Raw genomic sequence first — 22,842 nt, 5'->3', positions numbered from 1 at the left:
AGATTACAATGATTACGTTTTTCTGCATCGCAAAGAAAAAACAAAATACAAAAATAAATAAATACACAAAACTGCTATGTTTTTCTTATGATACATCGTTATATTTTACTTTTCATTTCTTAAAAACACGTAACTTAACAAAGGAAGGAATTTGAGAAACAAATTATTGCTTTAGATACGAGGAAGAATGGAAATAGAGAAAAAGTAAATATGAATTAAATTATAGCTCTAGTCGAAATTCGCCGTAAAGATGTGCATCTGCATCTAATAATGGCTTGGGCGAAACAAATCGATAAACCGTTTATTAATTTTCTGTTCGTACCGATCCACACGGGCTGTAATTACTGTAATGGTTGCAAAATAATTGACAACCCACCTTGAACATGAACAAACACGTTCAATGAATCTATGCTGTTCTGAGACTCGCGTTAATGTTAAAGGTTTCCAAGAGATTCCTTCTAGATTCCTTCTGTATGTAAACAAAGGAGTAATCGCAAAAAAAAAAATCGTTCTTTTGTTAACTTTCACGTCAAAAGTGCACTTTTCCGTTGTTTATGAAAATAATTCAGTGAGGCACTGCCTGGTCCGTGATGCAAGAATGTGACGATGATGGTGATGGTGATGATGATGTTGTACTGTAGCATCGTGCTTCGCTTCACGATACAAACCTACAATCGCATTCCTCGATACTTTTCAATCGATTTACACAAACAGAAGGACAGGAAAATCGCCAACAGCTGCGTTAATCCGACTCCTATGGCAACAATGATGACCAGGTTGCGGTTGTACATGATCCAGTCTATTAGCGCATTATAGCATCCCTGAAAGAGGCGAAGGACAATACTTTAGCCATTGTTGTAAAACGAAAAAAAAAAACACACGCACACACACACCTTTTTAAAGTAGCTGTTCGAATCGGTTGGCGAGAAGGGACAGTTTTTGTCTTGCGGCTGGAATAGGGACGTTTGTACGCAGCAAGCCGTCGGTATAATCTTATCCCGTTTGCTTTCGTTCCACTTCTCAGACAGAGCAAAGTCTCGGTAGTCGTCAACGCCGCAGCAATGCAGTTCCGACATCATATAGTTCCACATTAACGTCACTGCATCGGTTTGGTTAAGATCGTTGCTGGTGTAGTAATTCGAGATCGTGGTCTGGAGGTAGTTTTTGGTTTCTGTTCGCGCGCGATCCTTGTACGCTGCTGCTAGTCCAAAGGCCGTCACCTCTGCTACTAGAATTACCAGCAAAAATAGGCCGTACTGTGGGATGGATGGTAAAAAAGAATTTGTTTAGAAAACACTATGACTATTATTTATCTGCGCATGTTGATCCCGTGGCACAGCCGTAAAGTGTGTGATTTAACAACATGCCCGTCATGGGTTCAAATCTCATGTGCTCTCCAGCTATGGGGTAGACCAATCAGTCACAAAAAGCACATTAGTGGCTTAAGGCAAGCTTGGCGGTCTGCGGTTGTTCCAAAAAATTGGAAGAAGGAAGGAAGCAAACTATTATTATTACTCTGCTCTTGTTACTATTAGGTGAAAGTATATTAAATTATGCAATGAACGTTTTACCCTTTGCATAACTGATTACGTTTAAATTATTGAGTATATTATAACATTCAAATTAAATTATGTGTGTGTGGTGTGCAAGGGAAAACAAAACTGGTGAAACGTATAGAAAAAAACACACATACACACATTTTATACTTCACGCACTCTTTAAGAAAGGCTTAAGAAATGTAAAATTGACTCATCATCGTTAGTGGATGCTGCTATACCAGCCGTATCTTCTATCTATGAGGCCATCATTTGCACATGACGTAAAGCCATGTGTGCGCAACGATGCATATACAACAAATACAAAAAAAGCGAATCGTCGGCAAAGAAACTTTAACTACTGCCATCCACTACTTTCGTTTTCAACATTACAAAACCGTAACACATTGGACGCTACCGGACTATGAAACGAATGCCAACAGACACTCATTGCACGAGAGCGCCTATTACCTAACATAAGTGGGTCGTAGAGCCCAAAAAACATAACGATCAGATCAACTAACTATTCAATGCCCAATTGTCGAGCATGATGCTAAAAATGATGGGCCATGCTTGGAGTATATTAAACTGAACCCTTCATTAACATTAATCATTAACACGGTTACGAGGAATCACGTGCTAGGTATTAGTAGCGTTAAAACGTTAACGTTTAACTAGAAGAAAAAAAATGTTTAATGGCCCTATTTCACATAAGATCTGATGAGTTTTTTAAATGGTTTCTTACGGGAAAATTATCATTAAAAGCTGATTTATTTTTGCTTGAGCACGACAAAAGTGATATTTGAAATGTAAAATAGTGTACCCAGTGTAACAAAACGCGACATAAACGGATCATTTACCCAACTAATAACGTGTCCCGTCCAAAGGTTAAACGCAGAACAGTGCGTGAAATAGCTGGTTGTAAAACACGATATGTGTCGTTTGGAACACGATAAGTACACACTATATTACAGGAGAAGGATGAACCTATAGGATGGACCATAAACCGTTTAAAGGGATGAACCTATTAGACGGGGTGACCATTTTGGTAGTCGTTTAAAATCTCCTTATCTACAATCCGTATTCCTCTATTTACATACCGTTGTTAGAAGGCACTGGCTTTCGCGTATCGCTCCACAATATCCGAGGAAGCTGAGGAAGAACATTACCGATCCGATTACAATCAGCAGATAAGCTAGCTGCTCTATAACTGCCGGTTGCGTAAAATGCTGTAAACGAAAAGGAAGAAAGTGATAAGATAACTTGTATTACTAACCATAAACACCTCTGTAAGCACGTTAGTCACAGATTTCTCATCCCACGTGCGATCTTCAAAGTGATCCCGAGGCAACAGTGTGGGCATATGCAAGACGAATGTCTCGTTTATTTAATTAACAAACAATGTGTCACTTAATCGTACACATGTAAGCCGTGTTGCAACAGCTCCGAGTGTGACTGATGTTTGTACAAGTTAAACCCCTCTGCAGATGATGGATAGATGCGTTTGCATGCGTGAATGTAAAAGGGCATCATTTTTTTCTTCTATGAGCAGATTATATATGATGTGCCAGTGTTATGATCAACGATTGTCGACGGAATATAATAAACTTTGTACTGTGATATATTTCTTGGATTTTAGTGAGTTTTATCAACCAAACAAAAATGAAATTCCCATTACCAATAGGAAAGATTTATCTTGCTTATAGAAACTCCCTTTGTTACTGTGTTGCATTGAGGTACTGTAATGAACTCTTCGTCTCTCAATCAGGTGATAGGTGCCGTCGAAGTATGATTTAAAATTGATGATAAGTTGCCATGTCTAGACGTAAAGAAAACCTGGCCATCATAAAGTTTCTACATGCAATTGCTACGAATGAATTTATAATTCACCATGCAATTATGTGTCCGAATGTCATGACGGCAAATAGTGTAAGTCCACCATGTGGCGATGTCAATGACCTCGCTTGCGTCGTATTAACTGCTGTACTGCCGTAGTCACAACTTTAGTAAGTTGCATTGTAGATAGTAAAAATGTAAAAAATTACGATTGTAAGCTTATTTACTTTAAATTATTTTAGCATTTCAATTGTAAAATTTAATGCAGTCGATATTGTTAGAACCGACTAATAAACAAGAATAATTTATGATTGTTATTTAGTTTCACTACCGCTCCCACTATCAGCCAATTCCTACTTAGTTGTGCCTACGTTTCTATGACTTTAGCTCAAAACGCCAACGCACACCGGATGCAAATTCGATTCGACGAACGTTAGAAGTTATATTGCACCCCTCAGCTACACTCGGTGATGCAATGCGTTTTAGCATCGAAGTGCAATTAATCACTGAACGAAAAAATATAGTCTTCTTTGAAGTCTTATATGGTGTCCGCAAGGGCTTGCATAGAATGAAAAAAAGAAGTAAATATACGCCAGTATGGTTTCGAAACGGTGCGTGCATCGAGCAAATGCTGAATTTAAATTAACGAATTAATACAACTGTGTGTGTCCGATGATGCAGCGCCATAGAACGCCAGGCGTGTCGTGTCAGACAAATTTTGTATTCCGTTCAGGTATTGCAATTGGCAGTACGAGTAGTGAAAGGTGCTACGATTTACTTACCTCGAGCTGATCGTTTTCGACCATTTTCAGTAACGCTATAAACGATGTTTTATCTGTGGCTAGCCATACGCCCACGCCGAGCACAATTGTTCCTAGGACCTAAAATATCGTTCGATAAAAATCATTAGTATATTGGTAAGCTTGATCAGCTCGAATTGATGCGTTCATCAGTGCTAGTGGTCGTTTCCAGTGCATATTTAAACGATCGCGCTACATGTACTTACAAAGAATAAAAAATTGAATACGGATAGTAGCGTTTTTGCTATGCATGATTCACAGTCGCACCCCATGTTGAAAGAGATCTGTTAAGGGAATGTTGATGATTGCCGGCCAAAGATCACGGTGAGTTTGCGATACTGCACACAGTCACACTCTGCAGATGTAGTAAATTGTCGGGGTTAATGTCTCGGCACCAGCAGATGACCTGCAATGAAGATAAAAAGTGGTATATCGATTAGGATCTCTCAATGTGCCGCAGTCGTTGAACGCGGAAACGTTGCTAACCATCATTGTAATAAATAATATTGAATCCTTTAAGATTGATAAACAACTTTTGGAAAGTGACATCGTGAACACTTTTCATTATGTTGAATCGCTTCGAGGTCGGAATAAAGATAACCGTTATCGTGTTTGCATGGTCTAAATTAAAGAGGTCACAGGTTAACTAAGGCACTGGATTCAATTGCTGTTCCATTCACAGATAACATCTTGACTTGGATTTACCTATTCCTTGATTACAAACTTCATACGCATCACATCAGTCTTTATATGATCATTCACCATTGTTTCAAGTATGTGCGGACTTGCCTTAATTGGTGCTGGATAAATGTTAAATGATTGCCTTGTTTTGAGCATGCTTTATTTTGTTTCGAGTCCGTCTTGGACTCGAGCGACAAATGCACCAGAAGAATCTCCATAATTTAGACCATCTCTGCTGGTCTCGGGGAATTTAATCAAATCAAGCGGAAGAGCTGATATGACAGGTCAAAGATAGCAGCACCGTGTGATTCAACTGTTCACGCGTATGATGAAGAGGTCAGAGACAGTAACGCAACTTCCACCTTAATGGGTTTTGTTAGTCACAAAATTGCTATTAGAGCTGGTCGTTTTTAACTGCGTAAGCTGTTATATTGATTTATATAATGAAACGATATGAAATCTTCTGTATGGCATGAACATAGAATGCAAACGGATATAAGTAAAAAGTACATAAAATCCATAAAAATATATTTTTTTAAATTTAATGTGATTCAATCTCGAGCTCAGATCCTATTGACCCTTTCCTCCATTTTTATATTTACTTTCTTTGATGAACAAAAACAGAGAAAGTTGATGTGTAGACATGCGTTAGACAAATCGATTCGTTACATTTGTTATAGGAGAAGCTTGTACCCTTCGTTCTCCCTTCCCCATACCCTTTATACGCCTTTACACCCCACTGGTAAAGTCATTTCCAGCCATTCTGGTGAGTTTAGCTTGGACGGATCTTTGATCAGCTTACCATACTGGATCGTACACTGCATGCACGCAACACGCTGCACGATACTTCACGAAGTGTTTGGTCGATTTAAGTGAAAAAGTGGCGTTGCTTAATCCATTACCATCTTTCAACGGCCATGCTAACGGATCCATTCCCTTTGCGCAAGCACTGCCTGTGCGCAGCTGGAGCAGTTTTTGTTCTTAACCTGAATGGAATATAGTAACTTCTGTTTATGCAGAAATTACCAACAAAAGCATGAATCACACCAAAGCAGGAAGTAGTGCATGTTGAATGTACACATTTTGAATAAAAGATGTAATAAAAAATGTTTAGAGAACGAAAACTGTACTCAGCAGATGGCGTGTGACAATTTTTGATCGTGTTGATTTGTTCGTGGCGTAATTTTCTTATTAGCTGCATAGTATCATGCATAGCCACTTCCGACACTTTAGTTTATCTGCTTCCGGGGATATGCCGGTTTGAACGGATGCAAAGAGGTTCCGTGGACCGATCGATCATCGACTGATTAACCACGTACCATGACGGGAGCGATCCATGTGCTCCAATGTCAATTCCATGGCTTTAATGTGAACGGCCTCCTATGCACACAAATCGGAGAAAGTTGCCCCATAGCTAAAGCAATGATATAATACTGCGTAGATGAAAAAAGCAAACATCGTTGCTGTTGGAAGATAGTCTAAGTTTCTATATTTGACGTAATTTTATTCCATAACAGTTGGTTCGGTTATTGCATTTGTGATGTAGGATTTGTTTGTACATAGTTTGGTGGCTTTAACTAAAAATATCATGCATTTTGCTGCCGACGGATGCATACGTTGATTGCAGTATGCAACGTAGGGCGCATCGTGAACATTGAAAACGAAAATGTGAACGCAACACCATGCATTATAAATTCAATTTCACTTTTCCAGACAATGACCTAATTGGCGCGGATATAAAGTTCGTTCTCATCCAACCTCATGCTTCAGCTTAACATGCTTGGACAAAGAGCAATGCATCCTTTTCTGGGTCGCAATAAAATATTTACTCAGAATACAGTTTCATGCATGTGTACGGGAACATAGTAAAACACATTTTCAATGTTTTGCGCCTACATTGGTCATGGTGTGACATAGTTTAAATTCCTTCCCCTACCGCTTTCCGCATATCATGCAGGAGTGATAATGCACATGCGATCATATCACCACCTCGTACGTACGGTGAAGTAATGAAATCGACAGCTCTCCTACTAGCATTACTTCGCAAGGTATGAGCTCTTCCTGCCGAAGCTCTTCCTGACAGCAATGCATTTGCGTGTTGTTTGCTATAATTACTAGCCAGTGTCTAGTGTGTAATGTACTATTACGCCTCTGACCAGTCATCAAATGATACCGATTGCATTCCTGCGCCATCGATTGCAGAACATGTTTACTGAAGTGACCTACATGACAGTACCGATCAAACAAACCGTACGAATTGTTTGGGGATATGCTTTGGGATATGTCTGTAATATGCAGTAAATTGGTCTTCATGTTTGTAAACAATGTGCTGTACGGAACAGTGAAGGAAACTAACACTAAATACAACACCAGCAGCATCAATAGCCAATTAACGGCAATCGCAAAAGATGCACAATTGTAGCATCCCTTCACTGTGCTTTCTTCTTTGATACACTCCGATACTTGATCACTTAAAATTGATCTTTCAAAAGATTGATTACCCAGCAAGTGATGCTTTTCATCGGTTGCCGGTGTCGATCGCTGTACTCGCTAGTGGCATGTAATGATGCTGCCTGGAGGGCCAATTTCTTGCTGCGTTGATAAGCACACTTAGGGAGTGATAGGACACTAGATATCGGATGCGAACGAGAAATCCGAACGACAAGTGGGAAACTGCATTACAACAGCCTACATGCCGAGTTGCCCGGAGGAAGTGATAGGCGTTTGAGGCGTCTCGCACAGTTTAGAAAGTACGCTGGACATAACAAAAGGCACCGACAATGGTAACGTGAGCCGTAATTTAAGACCTTTGAGCGATTTCGGTACGAGTGGTGCGCATGTGGACCCATCTTCACATTACTACAATTGGCTCCAGGATCTCTCCATTGGCTCGGACACTCGCTTGGTGCTGGCGAACTGCTGGTGATCTTTTTTCCTACTACTCCTTTGGGGTGAAATGTGAAAGTCGTGAGCAGTGAAGTACAAGCAAGCAGCCCCCGTATAGGTGGTGGTATGCTAATTGTTTAAATCAATACCTTCGTACGCGTTGGAACTTGGAAAACGGAAAATGAATGAGTCTATGCTACAATAACAAAAAAAAAAAAATCAAAGAGGTGAGAGCTTTCCGCGATGTCTCCTAGGGCGTATGTAAGCAAGGTGTATGGAGGTGGATGGAAGAAAGTTGGCCTCTAAAAGCGCCGCTCAGACTGTTGAACAATGCTGTAACCACGTGTACAATACATCAAGCCCCTGCTACCGTGATGAGCTTATGCTGTGACAAACTGGTGCGGGTGCTACATAGGCCAACTGTTGCAAAGAAATGAAACGCTCAATCATGCCAGACGTCGATGAAATATCATTGATCAAAATCCATGGGCTCCCGGGCGTCGGTAGACATTTAATTGACAAACCGTAATAAATATGCATGAAGCCATAGTAAACGATCCACTGGAACTGATATAGGCAGATATTACCATTCGGTGAGCGTTCCCGTTGTAATGGTTAGTAAGCGAATCTGTGATTTTCTTCGATTAAAATATGCTTTGTTCATTCCTAAAAAGTGGTTAAGGAACTAGAACCTTTGTCTTGGCTTATTGTGTCAATTGTTATAGAGACTCTTTAAAAAGCATAAGTATGAATATTGATTCCTTACAATTGACGTAAAATGAATCTGTATGCTGCTATAGAATAGAGAGTAAATTGAAATTATTTCCAAAGCGTTAAATTCTTTCGTATGAGCGGTTGATCATCATAGAAACACCAACGGATTTGCGAATTTAGCTACGATGCATGTAAAAAAGACACATCATATAACTGTCTGTCCAGTCAAGGAATGAACGGAAAAAGAATTCGATAAAAAAGCATTCCTGCAGAACGAAGTGGTTACTGAATAGGCGTTTAAAATCGTCACAGTTGATGTGGGTGGGTTGGCAGGTACGTTGCAATTGTTGTCGTTACACTCCACTTGACAGCGAGTAATACGGTCAGTCAGCACAGTGGACATGACACAGTGAACAGTGGAAGCTAATAAAAAAAGAACTTCCCGTCAAAACGATCCCGTGTTGTTCGATCACGATCATTCAGTGCTAACCCTGAGCACGATCACGCCGTGTAACGCATAAGGTGTGCCACGATTGAATCCAACTGTTACGCGTGACCACGAACCCGTTAGGGATTGTCAACGAAGCTGTTTTGGCATCGGAGGCAGGTACGTTCGATAGTACTTGGTTGCTGTCCATAGAGACTAACCGTGAGACATGAACTTGAACCAATGTTATAACACCAAACCGTTAGAAGATCACTGGTACAACTTATCTGATAGCATTATGAAGTTTCAAAATGAAATGTTCACACAGCTTTTTTTGGAACTTATTGTCATGTCGAAAGTGTCTCAGAATTGTGTCAAAATTTTAATTCATTTCCGCTATCTTTGATCATTTATAACTGATGGATCAGAATTTCTCCAATCAACAGATATGAAATGATCGATCTCGGATGGGGTTAACAATTTGTGGGAATAACAATCCCCCACTTCCGCTCTTTCTTCCATAAAGCCTCTTGCCAGCCGTGAACTTTGAATCGTTGTCTAATTGCGCTCGAAATTTTCACCACCTGCAAAGACATTTTGTTTTGCTTTACGCTTGGATGCAGCAGAGAGGATGGGGTAAATTTTGCCAAAAAAAAGAAGATAATTTTCCCTTCCTTTTATTGTCGAAACATAATGAGTGTACGATTCAGGTTGTGAGATTACTTTTACTCCACCACCCGTAAAGTGTACGTTGGCCACCCGTTTTGTTGGATTTTTTTCAAGCCGGTTCATAGTAAAAGAAAGTGAACAAACTTTTCATAAAAGCATTTTATTTACGTTCGACCTTTTGACCGTAGGGTTGGTCTTAGTCAATCAAAGCGATGCAAGGCATGGTCGGAAGTTTTAATATGCGCTAGCGGCACTTTTGTTTATGTGTGCAATAAATCTGTTGTCAACATTACACGGAAAAATTACGCCATGTTTTGTGTTGAAAGTTACTAACATATGAGGCGATTACCTTGTATCTGTTGCGTAGAATGTTTTCTCGGTGTTTTTTTTTTTATGAGAAATCTTAAGTATTCATAAAAGCACAATCTATGCAGCACTCGAAAATATCTTTAGGAAATATGCATCAACTGAACAACAGAAATGAGTTCGTAGATAAATCGTAGATAGGTGGTCGATGGGGATCTTTCTTCATTTTAAGTTTTCCCTTTCATGGATCGTGGATCAGCTCACGATATAAAAAACAACAAATACACACACCAGCAACATTCTCTCATGCGTGAAGGATAGGTCACTGTGAGCGCCCCTGGGCTGCTGAACTTTGCACACTTGCTACAGCGCTGGAACGCTTGAAAAGAAGCAACTTGTATACGGCGATGCAGGCGCGAAAACTTCATGCAGAGAAACAATAGCATCTTAATTGCACATCCAACGCACACCTACGTCTGCTAGTAGAATGGAACTATTAACCAATCTGCATGCATTATTGCATACGTTCTTGAAACTATCCCATCGATATTATGTGAAAGGCCTGCCTGTCGATTGGCCGACCGTCAAAAGTTGTGCAAAGGTTCGCTTGTTACGAAACTGTAAGTATGCCCAACCGAGGGTATGCCCGACACGGCAAAACGGCGCTATGAAATACAATAGCATTGCTGATGGTCTAGACTCTAGAATGTAAAGATTGCTTGAGACATTGTATTTTGCGTTCTCAAATACAAAACATTCTGTGTATAAAAGTAACTATTATCTATAATATATGAATGATTCAACTTCCTTACACTAAAAAGCTAATTAGCACTTAATACTTTTAATATTCTTCGACGTAAAAAAAACTAACACAGCGGAAAAGTGTTTTATCTACGCAGTTGAAATGTCCAGCTTGCGAGGCTAAATAATCTGTATTTTTAAGTTCAGCGAAGCATGCAAACACAAAAACATATTCTTCCGCCTCCGAAACTTATAAATCACTTCCATATCTTTCCGCCATGGATACTGATGAATGGGACAGCAACAAAACCACAATTCAATGTGTCTCTTGGTAGTAGCCAGTTTCACAGTCTTCCTAGATGTAAGTAGTGCGATAAAACAGGAAACGTTTCGTGTGACAGGCCTGGGATCAGCTTCAATGTTGCCTGTTAGGAAAGTGCACTGCACACTCTCCAGGGTTTACTTTCTCTTTCGCGTTTGCGTTGAACTTGCAGTTCCAGACACAGCCATAAAGGTGTTAGATGATAGAAAATCAAAAGTGGTGGCAGAGAGCGGCCGAATGGAAAGGGAACTAAACCTGCTACGGAACGTACTTCAGACGGAACGGTGGAATGTATCTAAAACTAAAGCTCGATTGCATCGCCGGTGAGCGTAGACCGTGGATTTGCCAATAGCATTCATCGTCTTTCGTTAATTCAGCATTAGTGTAGTAATAATCTTACGGAATCATACCGTGTACCATGTACATTTCAATAATACACATGAATGTGCAAAACAATAGTGGCAAAACGCTACACTACATGCTTTTGTATTTTTAGTGACAAACATACAACATTTGGCGTATGATTTGCAAATGTTGTATGCGTTCTTTCTTGCTTAGATCGCGGTAAAAGTCAGGATATGGAAATGAAGCCACAAATGGACGTTTACAACCAACGGTACTCTTGTAACGTACTTAAGAAACTCGACCGTCAATCAAGGCCAGACAGACGGCGACATCAACGAAACTTTCATTCCCGATGGATAAACGACCTAATAAGAAATGCCCTTTTGGGAACGGATGGACACCCCGTTGCCAACTGCAAACACCCATAACGGCCAGCTACATCGGTGAAAGTTGACGAAATGGAATGGTAGCAGTCTAATGATTGAAGCGATCGCAACACGTCGCACAATGCATCCACAATGCATTTAACGTAGCCCGTGCAGTTGCTGTGTGCATGCACGTTATCTTATTTGAATAAGCATACACGTTTTATTGATGCAATCTGTAATCTTTTGTATCGTTTGTTTTGCTTTTGACAATATAAAAGCATCGCAAATTGTTTGATTCAGATTCAATGGATTAGGGTTAAGAAAGAAGGTACTTTCTTTTACGCTTTTGTTGCCTTTTTTTAAATAGGCGTTGTAAATGGCTACAGGTTTAAAAAGACACAAGACACAATTGTTTCGCTCCATACTACATTCGCTCGCATCAGTTCGAATACACATTACGGGGTTTTTTTACAGTGAGACCGTTAGTACATCACTTCACAAAAACAACTACACCCTTATTTATGGACTGGCCAGCTATGGAAGCGTGGAAGAATGGAATGTACCGTACCAGCCAAGCCTAAACATAAACTCTCCGTCTCCAAGGTCGATTGAAATGTCACTTCTACTACCATCAATGAAACGTGTTTAGGACCAGTTCTAGCCGCCAGTATTGATGTGGGGATGTTGTTCATGAGCGAAAATCGACAAAACCGGACAAGCATATTGAAACTCGTCCTCAGTTTTGAGACTTCGCTGATGATTCTGTGGAAACCTTCATTTGTGTTGACGGTGTGCAACTAGGTTCCACTAGATTGTCCAGAGTATTCCCACACGGTGCACGCAAACTGCATGCATACACATGATACCTTGCGATTCTTATCGCACTATCTCCGCAAGTATATACATCTCAATGCTGCTGCTGTTGGAGCGTCAAGGTTGGCGAGCTTCTGCACACTGGTTACGCAATAATGCTCGCAATGACAGACAATCGACCTAATGCACAAGTGAAACTATTGTGCGTAACATCATCCCAGTTTGGCGCCGTTTTGGCAAAACTGGCAAAGTGGGGACTGGTTTGTTGATCGACCCAGCATTCCATTAACAGTGCGTATTGTTGTTTGGATTGCATAACTGAGTGTTTAAAGCACAACATTGAAGCTTTGAAACGTACACATGGCTGAGCTTCCATCACAGGAAATGCTTGATTGACATCGGATGACCGCAAAATTTAAACCGCCTACTAAGGAAGATAGATCAAAATGGAAAAGCACTATTGATTAGGAACCCGTAAACGAGCCCAAACTTTGATGACGGTACAGATGACAACGATCTGTCCAATGGCGATCGGGGACAGGAAATCTGTGTCATGCGTTCAGAAATGACCATTTGTAACGATGGTCTGTAACATTGGAACTATGACATCGAATGATCATATGGACGACCGAAAAGGCTGTCACACAGATTATCGCTAGAAACGGTAAAGCTTACCAACACCATTGTTATACAGTAAATTTAATTAACAATTTTTTTAATCAATCGGCCTATTCGGTCAGTTTCTACTGAATAAAAAAAAATATCATACGGTACATAAGCTAACTGAAACCGTTATCGTGCTCAATATATTGTATCAGTATTGTTATATCATGTTTGAGAGTGTTTGTCATTGCTGTGCTTGATTGAAACATCTCTTTTATAAGACAAATATTAATCACAATTAAATGTAGCAGGGTATTGACATAATAATTGCTTGTGATTTTATAATTCGATGCTTAACATTTTCAGAAGAAGAAGAAAAACATTTTCAGAAGCGAAATTTACTTCAATTGTGCTTTTGGATTCTAGAACTCCTTGGACAAAATCGTGTCCAATGGTATTTACAGATAAAATAAAACTATCAAAAATAACAACTTTCGTAAAAGCAGGATATGGACATGTATTCCATTCATTCGGCTGATGGATTACTTAGCAAGGTAAATAGCAGGAAGTTTTCATCGCGGAAAGGATGCACAACACCGGAAGTAAAACTTCCGCCAGCCGGATGAAAATGTGCTATGCGTTAAATATGGGTCGTTCGATTTTCGTTAATCTAACGGCCTTGTATAGTTGCGGCATTACTTATTGGCTGAATTTTATCATTTAGTTGTCTTTAATTGAGCCCAAAAAAGTGTTAGACTCTTGTCATCGCAGTCGATTTTAGCCACTGAATGGGGAAGCATTTCGGGCATTTGAATCTCTTGTTGCAGTGCCTGTAGCACGTCGAGGGGATTGGGTCGTTCAACTTTGGCACGTTTTGGGACTAACCGCAACAGCATAGGCCAAGGCTTACCACAACTATGTTTACCACCGGATACGGCGTTGGCTGAAAGGAAGAAATCACCGACAGGAGAGTACGACGGTTTCCATTTTCATTGGGAACCCTATTTCCCTATGGTGTTGTTGTTGGTCTAAGACGACGGTGTGCTATTTTTAATTCTCGTGTTACAAACGTGCGCGCGTCTCGGAGCAGATCTTTGTGTAGAAAATTTCGATACAATCAGATGTAAAGTAGAAGAGAAACATCATGGCAAAAGTGATAGGCGATTGATTATCATGATTTGCTTCAGTATTGTCAATCGTTTAATACAAACTTGGTGCATTTGCTTAAGAAAACAAATCAAGTGCGTTAAAGAAAAAAATATGTATCAAGTTATAAATCCTCTTTAGTTTTTGTTTCATTAACAAATCAAACAAAGCGCTTCGGTAATGAAATGACCAGTAACCAGTGAAAATCATGAATATGCATGTGCAGTAACCCCATCGTTCTGCGTTATAAAATGTTCAGAAAATTATACAGCTCATCAAGATAGAAGCATGCTACCATCAAACCGGCAAAAACTGCTCAGCGCAGCATTATTCCAGCAATCACAATTTAGTAATGATCCGTCGTACATTACATTTTCCACACATTATGCAAATGCGTTCACTGTAGTGCTTGCAGCTGATTCGCGTGGTCCACAGATTCCCGGGTCGCGGGTCTGGTGACCAGTGTAATTCTCTACAATCATAAACAGTGATCGGACTTTTCGTACTAAGGCTTCGGCTTTTAAGCTAGTTCTCGTACCAGTGTCTTATTCGTACATCTCGACAACGTTCTCCGTCCACTTCCTGCCCAGCGTATCGTGATCATCATACTTTTCAGCGAAGCAGAAAATGCTATAAATTCACTAGCCAACTTGAGCTATTCGCTCTGTTGTCTTTTGAAGAACCCCTTGTTGACGTCGGCTATTGTTGTCAGCATAAGATCGATTGTAACGAAGGATGTAACGAAAGAACCAACATGAGCAAGGGTAGCTACTGGGCAGCTCGATGTTGCTCGGTGTGTGTATGTGTGTGTGTGTTTTGTATGATCGTACAAGTCTCGCCATGACACAACGGGCCGCATAAAAATAGGAGCAACCCCAGGTGCGGGAGATTCGATGCGTACTTAGTATGTTCGTACTTGCGATGGGAATTACCTAAATCGAGGGTCACCACTCTGCTGGCGCTAGGGTTCCCTTTGTGTGCAGGGTTGATTGTCTTTGAGGAAAAATAAAAATCAAAATCTTCACACAAACAACACCACACATGGTGTGTATTGTTTTTCCCTCTACTTGTGGTGCACAGCTTTCATTCCTTTCACTCGCGACCATGCACGCATACGAACGTCCGTATTTTGGCCCCTTTGCTTTTTACTCACACGCGCAGCACCGAGAGCCCTCACCTCGTCAAGCAACGGTGGTCATTTCCTTCCACGTTCTACAGGCGTCTTGCGATGCGGTCAGCATAATTATGCTCCATGGGGTACAAGCAGGCGGCCGGTCGGTCGGTTGCATTTAATGTGTAGTTTTTTCTTCCATGTCCCTCTTTGCCTCTTTGTGAAAGGTTGTGATGGTGTGCGTCGCTTTTTACCTTGGTGGCGTTGTTGGGAACCATTACATACCCAAAGGCCGGCTTGAAATCGCCCATGTCACACACAAGTTGCCGCTTCAGAAATCTCGAATAAGGTGCCACATTTTAGGAGAGGGAAAAATAAACACCATCGTCTGAGAGCTAGCGAGAACCACTGGTACAGGAAACGTTTTCGGCGAGAGGTCAAGCGAAAAACTTAAGAATGGGTTTACTGACGGAGAGGAAACACGTTCAGAATTGGAAATGAAAATTGAGGAAACCATTCATTGTTTCACATGAGAGGTGAAGAAAGAAAAATCGTTCGATTCACTGATCTTAGACTTGAGTAAATTAATGAAATATTTGATCACTTAACCCAGTTAATCTAGCTAATTGTTTAAAGTACTTTCAATTATTTATCTTAGTTCGTATTTAGTTTGAAACATTTCTTTGACATATTGTCAAAAAATATTGTAAAAATAATCTTTGTTTTATTTTCTTTGCAGATGATCACTAGTAACAGAGCGTTTTTCTGATATATTTACCTACGGTAGCCTAGTTTAGTCAATAGGCCGGTAAAACACGTGGCGTTAATGAGCGCCAAGAGGGGAGTACATTTCTTAGTTTGTGTGTCATTCTGTTTACGTATGGTAGATACAATGCATTTGAGTAAATAAACTCCAGTAACTTTCTATATGAGAGGATGCGAGAGGTCTACATAGGATGATGATATTGAAAAAAAATTATGGAACTCTATAATCTCAAGTTTTGTGCTCTAAGTGTTTAGGATGAACCTTTAGCACCTAATATTCGGTGGTTGGCAGAATTATTATAATTATTAAATATCGTAATGTTATACTTTTATGCTAGTTTTCTCATGACATTTAAGCACATGTTTCACGATGCGGTTGAGTGCTGTCGAAATCAGTAATGTACAACAAAGCTCAACAAGGCTACCGCAAAAATGCGCCGTCCGAACCTACTATGATTAGTTTGTCTACAATTGGCTAATACTGGTGCATAGGTTCGTTACCCGAACGATATGACATCACTGCACTGTACGGAACTAGTAGCTTTAGTCACTGCTATGCGAATGTTTTAATACAGGCTCGCTTAAAAGTTGCACCAAGCGAATTGCTCGGAGGCTAAAACATTGAGCAAGTAAGTATTTTGACTAGCAGTCTGCAGTAAATCAACGTAAAATAGGGAAACATTTATAATTAACGTAGTTAACAAAGGGCCACAAGGTACTTCATCTATGTCGTTTCGATTACATTGTTAGTGTATTGGATATAAAAATACATCCACATTGTCTATTTTAAGACAACAAGCCGCCCAAGGTGAAGTTCAACGAGGAATTTTGGTGTTGATTTTTAATAAATTTATCCCATCAAATTTATTAAACAACTACCTTATTTTTGCATTGAAAAAGTAACTTTTCATTAATCATTGACTACCAACTCTGCTTGTAGTGCATTAATGTAAGCCAAAACAGCGAGTGTTAAACATTATAGTCATTTCGCTGTAAGTCTTCTCCAAGGGGGGAATTTCGTATCATATTTCCCTTTACCACAGCAACTGACACTTTTAGGACACGTATTATATACTAAACCGGATCTATTTGCTTGTGAAAAACTATTCGTGTCGAGTACGTAAAAGGTTAAACGAGCCTATGTTAGAGTTAAAGTTTTGTTTTATGTTAGTTCAACAAGTCAACTGATACATAACTTGCAGTATTGAGTGCATACATCACCAGATGGTTGCAGCGTGCTCCAGAAATATATTACAAAACAACGAAAACAGGTCGATCGTATCCTTGGCGGTAGGTTGCATAATATGCGTGCAAACATTTAGCTCAGACCACCTGCAATTTAATGCAACCGGTTGTGTCCTTTGTGCACAGTTTGCAACGCAGCATGCACCCGATCGAAACGAGATTGCTCAGTGTTTTCGGTAAGAAAGTTTATTACACAATTAAAAGTACACCTCCCGATCTAGATGGTTTCAATGAGGCCGGTGGTTAAAAAAGTGTGGTTAAGTTTTTACAATACAATTATTTATATACAAATGTGTAATAAATTGGGTAGAAGCTTCCATTTAAAGTTATCAGTACCTTCATCCAAACAAACATCCACAACTTTTCCTAAAAAAAGTAAGATGAAAAGTAAGAAAGAGTAACCAAAAACAGAATACCTGTTCCTAATGAGAATATCCACTCTCTACATCTTCCATTCCACGAAAAGGTATTGGTGACCTGTTTCGAAACCTTAAAGTGTATCACACAATGAACAGACAACAGGTCTGAAAACGGACTACGTTTAACCGACCGTAGACCTTCACTGTCTGCCAACCTTTAAAAAGATATATTTTTGAGTATCATTTTACTTTAAGGGAACAGAATCCAGATTACTGGACGTTACCATACCAGACAGCTACTACTGTTTTATATTTTGAGCTGTATATTAGCTGTATTTTTGTAGGTTTTGAAAAATGATGCGGTACTTGGTTCATACGATAGTTGAACCTCAGATGGGAACGTTGTTGAGTCGTGTAATTTGATTGGGTTTTATCACGGTGCAAGTGAACAATGACCGGCCATAGCATGTTCAAAACACCGGCATTCATCAAAAAGGAAGCTTTTAAAACAATAATTGCATTTGTTATTATGCTGGCAGACAAAACTCTAATAGAGAAACTGGTGAAATACTCTCTCAGATTCATCTGGTACAAACGTTTTTAAAACCGAAATTCGTCGAAAATCGATGAGTTGCGAGCAAAAAACAATCAGATGTTTGAAATTCTAAGACATCTCATACGACCTTACGATGGAGTTATTTGAACAATTGGTAATAACGCAGCTGTACAGCGAAATAAACGTTCAAATGATCGACTATACATAGGAGGAATTTGAAAGGTAATATTACATTAAAAAGGGATACAGTAAAAGAAAGATATTTTGAAGTCACTTAAATTAACTCAAACGTTTTTTTCATATGTTTTGTCTCATGAGGAGTTTGGTGCTGGAATTAATTTTCGACGAAAAGGTCATCACAAATGATGTCATCAGTGGTGGCGCAATGTGTTGCCGTAGACGTATTTCAGTATATAAATTCATGCTGCCTCCAAACATGGCATAATTTTTTAAAACCCATTCTCAAGTTCAACATTAAACATAGCTTAGTTGTTTTGCAACACTTAAGTTTACTTTTTTTGTACATACCTTAACACACTACTGTTACTGTTTTTTGTATCACTCTGAGAACAATAGCTTATCTGTAGAAGCTAATGTTCTTGTGGCTCTGGTTGAAACAACGTACTTTCTCTGCATTCCACGGAAATGAATCGCTCTGGATTAGTGAGCTGAAATTTAACGACAAACACGTTATGAAAAAGAAGACACACTCGCATCATAAGCACATCTGTATCACGGGAACATATTGATGCCAGCATATTTGACCTTTCTTCCGTCCACTCCCTTCATCAGGGCAAATGCGTACACATGGTTTGATTATCATTTAAATTGTAGATTTTTTATTATACCAAAAGCACTACTACTACGGGTGGGTAGAGGTCATTGATGTTTCTGGAGTAAATAGGGTCACCATGCTCTATGAAGCAAGCATGCATCTTTTAGGCTGGTAGCTAAACAAAGTTACTTTTGTTATTTTGAACAAGTTGCCACAATTGGACTGCAGCACGATAATATATTGCATACATTAACACTTTTCTTTAGTTATGATGCATTAGGATGCTCGTTACAACTGTTGCATGATAACTATTTCCTAAACAACAACAGACTAGTAGCAATAGAGCACACCACTGTCACTAGCACTATGCAGAATTTACTTTTATTCTTCCATCCAAATCTCTAGGGTGATCGTACGAATCAAATTGGAGGGAACGCATCCATTCTCCGTTCACTGCCGTCACTTGTCACTTCCACCCAGCTAACCTAACCGCATCTCCTCGGTACCCTGATCCGTGGAAGATAATACTTTGAACGGTACGGTTTGCAAAGGTTCCGCAGACACAATTTCGCTTGGACCATGTGGTTATAGGCACAAGAGGAAACGATCAATTCTTAACACGTTTCACGAGCACTGCATAGGACGGTTAGGGTTTCGAACGTACAAAAACAGGTTTCGGGCGACACGGTAAACAACAAAAACAACAGAACAGCCGTTACGGCTCTTACCAGGCATATACAACGAACACGCCGTACTCGCGACCGCGCTTGTCAAGGGCTGGTTGTAGACAAAAATATTATGGACGCAGCTGCGGCTTCGCTCAGTAACGCTTAGCTTGTTGGAATCGACGTGTTCATTCTCCGTGTTCATTTTGAAGACGTTGACAGACAGACACACAGACGTTGAAGAGGTATGTGGGACGAAACATAAAAAAATAAACAAATTATGTTTCAAAATTTATGTTCATTTTCTATAAATAAATGCACTAGCATTATAAGATTTTTTTTGTCCTTCGTCATACGGACTTCTGAATACAAATATAATTTTATCTTTCTAAAAGTTTCTAAAAGAAGTCTGGTTCATTTTTTCCATTGTTTTAAATTTATATGATTATGCCACGTCTCCAATTCATCTTTTAACAATTAATCCAATTAATCTTTTTACCTCGAAAAAGCGGTAATGGAGAACCTGAACATAAATTGCATAAATTTTTCTCTAGTTTTCTTCTCATTTGTAGTTCATTCGTAGTGTGTATGCGACCAATCAATTCTTAAGCTAAGGCCACATGAAACGCTCACGCATCAGGAAAGCGAGGGAACAAAATGAAAACGGTTGCAATAGGGAATCACTATGGACGTAGGGAAATCTTTATTCGAATAATAAAAATTAACCGTCGTGTCCATCACCAAACTTATATTATCTTTCGTATGACTGGAATACCCATATTTTGGTATGTTGTGTATGTAAAAATTATCCTGTTTATTTAAAAACTCAAATCATGCAAAATAAATGAATGAATAACAAATAAATAAATAAAACATAAGGCAATGTTGTGAATGTTATTTTTCTTTCAAATTTCAATAAAATAGCAATTTTTGTAAACCCAAACTGGTATTGTGGGTTGGCCCGTCTCGTGATACAGTGATCAGCATCCAAACTGAAAGTATGACGACATATTTCTGAACATTTTAGGCAAGAATCTCATGAACAAAACATATTTTCAATCGTGCGGTTCCTTGTAAATCTATTTTGATTCCTATGGATATCGAACTGTAAAACGTGCATTGCTTATATTTTCGGTTTCATTAAATGAATGAGTTGTTGTGAATGTATAGCTAAAACCTGGTGAAAGAACGGCAATAAAAGCAAAAAAAACAGTTTTGTGGTGTGTTGCTACGCGTGTAGCAATCCGGTTATTTCATTCGCAACGGTAAAGAGATTTTACAAACTGTTGTTCGCGTTAGGCTCCGAAATAGACGATCCGAGATCGTCGCGGTACCGTGAAAATCGCGCGTGACTTGAGCTGTCAATTCTGTTATAAAGTCTGACAGATAGGCGAGATAACCTCGGTTCGTGTATGGACTCATCCCAGGTCTGGTGACGATTGAATGTGCCAAAAAGAAATATTGATTTATCAATTTGCGAATTAAATTATTTATTTCATATTGTTTAAGTAAAATAAAATACAAAACTCGTTTCTCTACTCGGTTTTCAAACAAATTCACCAGAAAAAGTAAAAACAATCGGTTCGCGCTACCGCGAAAATCTCAGCAATACCGAAGTTGAGTATCTCTGCGAAACAGCAGGCGCGATCGGAGGCGCGGAAGATTTGAGGGTCGTCTTTCTGTCTGGTTTGTGATGGCGCCCTGTTCCCGATCAGCTGTGCAACTTGACCCTATTTGATCCTTTAGTGACCGTTTCTGAACTTATTTCTAATTGGCCCTAATTTTGGGAATCTAGCAGTCGCACAAACCAATCGGCTTATCTCTTTTTGTATGGCATGTGGCGCCATCTGCTGGGTTAGTTAAGAATTTCTCCTAGCTTTCATGACAGCTAAATGTTTACAAATAATACGGTGCTCGTCTAGAACGCATGTGGTCAATATCGTGCCAACATAGTTGTTAAAAATCCAGACACCAAAGTGGAAAAGAAAGACACGTGTGTAGGATTGCGCCCCACACTAGATAGTTAAAACTCGCGACTCGAGTTTTCCAAGGGAGCAAAAACCAGCACAGTTACCATATTCACCGGAGAGCGCTAACAAGTGTCAAGCAAGAGCTACCCGCCAAGGACTCTATGCAAGATTTGCTAGCAAGGTGATATGAAGATGTAGAAGTAAATTCAAGCTCCAAAATCTGTGCTGTTAACTAAATTCTGCATGTATTTCTTGGGGTACTTATTGTGGTACGTGCTGTGTTCCGGTAGCGATGTTTACATTTTTGGGTTTGTACGCTGGCTTAATTTCCCCTCTTTCCGTGGACATACAAATGTTTCCTAATTATTAGTCGAGACACCACCCTTTGAACCCATAATTTGCATAACTAATTACGTAGATGGCGCTATTGTGAAAAGGGGAGTAGTTGTGTCATTGCCTCGAGATGGCGCTGCTATTGGTTTTATGGCTTAACTCACGCGTACAACAAATTGCCTACATTTTGGCGCATTTCAATCCTAAACAACACGGGTTTTGTATTAAGTTTTGTTTTACTTTTTAAAGTAATTGGTGATGAACAGATCTCATCAAATACCATAAATAAGGGTATTCAGAAGATACAATCCTTGCAGCAACTAGAAAAAGCATTGAAATTTGCAAGAAACGAAACACCAGTCAAAATAGCAGCCCAGCGTTCATTCAGTAATAGATAACAGACAATATGTGATTGCAAAGATCATACTGTTGAATTTTGACTTGGCGGAAAAAATCCATTGAAGAACCTATTTATGAACAAGCTGAACTTATTACTATTTATGAACTTCAATACAAGGTTTTCCAAGTCAGTTTGGAATGTAAATATTGTTATTCACTGCATCTAAGATGTTTTTCAACAGCTGCCAAATGGTTTAATTGTTTCAAAAAGAAATTTCAGTTTCAACTCATGGTTTTCAACACATCACAAAGAACTGTCAAACTCTATCCAGCTTGAAAGGTGTTGAAAATCATGCAGTAGAAATTAAAAATTATTATGATGGAAATGAAATATCAGATTGATGTGGATTAACAAGCTTAAAGAGTGAAGATCGAACACCTGCAATCGCGTTTCATAGGGAGGTAGTGAGGCAGCACCAAACAAACGACGAAAAGCAATCCTGGTAAAGAGGAGCTGAGTACTTTCTATTCT

General features: G+C 39.4%; 1 protein-coding gene across 1 annotated transcript; it reads right to left on the bottom strand.

Annotated features, from left to right (window-relative positions):
* Nucleotides 1–75: 75 nt before the first annotated feature.
* LOC120894085 (tetraspanin-9) lies at nt 76–19,857 on the bottom strand. The gene is made up of 7 exons (XM_040296455.1): nt 19,732–19,857; nt 18,757–18,896; nt 4,378–4,577; nt 4,154–4,252; nt 2,636–2,764; nt 894–1,256; nt 76–821 (listed from the first exon to the last, which is right to left on the bottom strand). Exons 3-7 carry the CDS (start codon nt 4,441–4,443, stop codon nt 669–671), a joined length of 810 nt encoding a protein of 269 aa, XP_040152389.1. The 5' UTR covers nt 4,444–4,577; nt 18,757–18,896; nt 19,732–19,857; the 3' UTR covers nt 76–668.
* Nucleotides 19,858–22,842: the final 2,985 nt, after the last annotated feature.

The sequence above is a fragment of the Anopheles arabiensis genome, chromosome 2 (assembly GCF_016920715.1).
Source record: "Anopheles arabiensis isolate DONGOLA chromosome 2, AaraD3, whole genome shotgun sequence".
Classification (NCBI taxonomy): Eukaryota; Metazoa; Arthropoda; class Insecta; order Diptera; family Culicidae; genus Anopheles; species Anopheles arabiensis.
Note: the sequence above shows the minus strand (reverse complement) of the source record. Positions and strands in the feature narration are given on the sequence as shown.

Coding starts and splice junctions, on each gene's coding strand:
- LOC120894085 (XM_040296455.1), bottom strand. CDS start 4,443: ATGGGGTGCGACTGTGAATCATGCATAGCAAAAACGCTACTATCCGTA. Junction 2,765..4,153: donor TCGAAAACGATCAGCTCGAG/GTAAGTAAATCG, acceptor TTTCGTTTACAG/CATTTTACGCAACCGGCAGT. Junction 822..893: donor CGAACAGCTACTTTAAAAAG/GTGTGTGTGTGC, acceptor CGCCTCTTTCAG/GGATGCTATAATGCGCTAAT.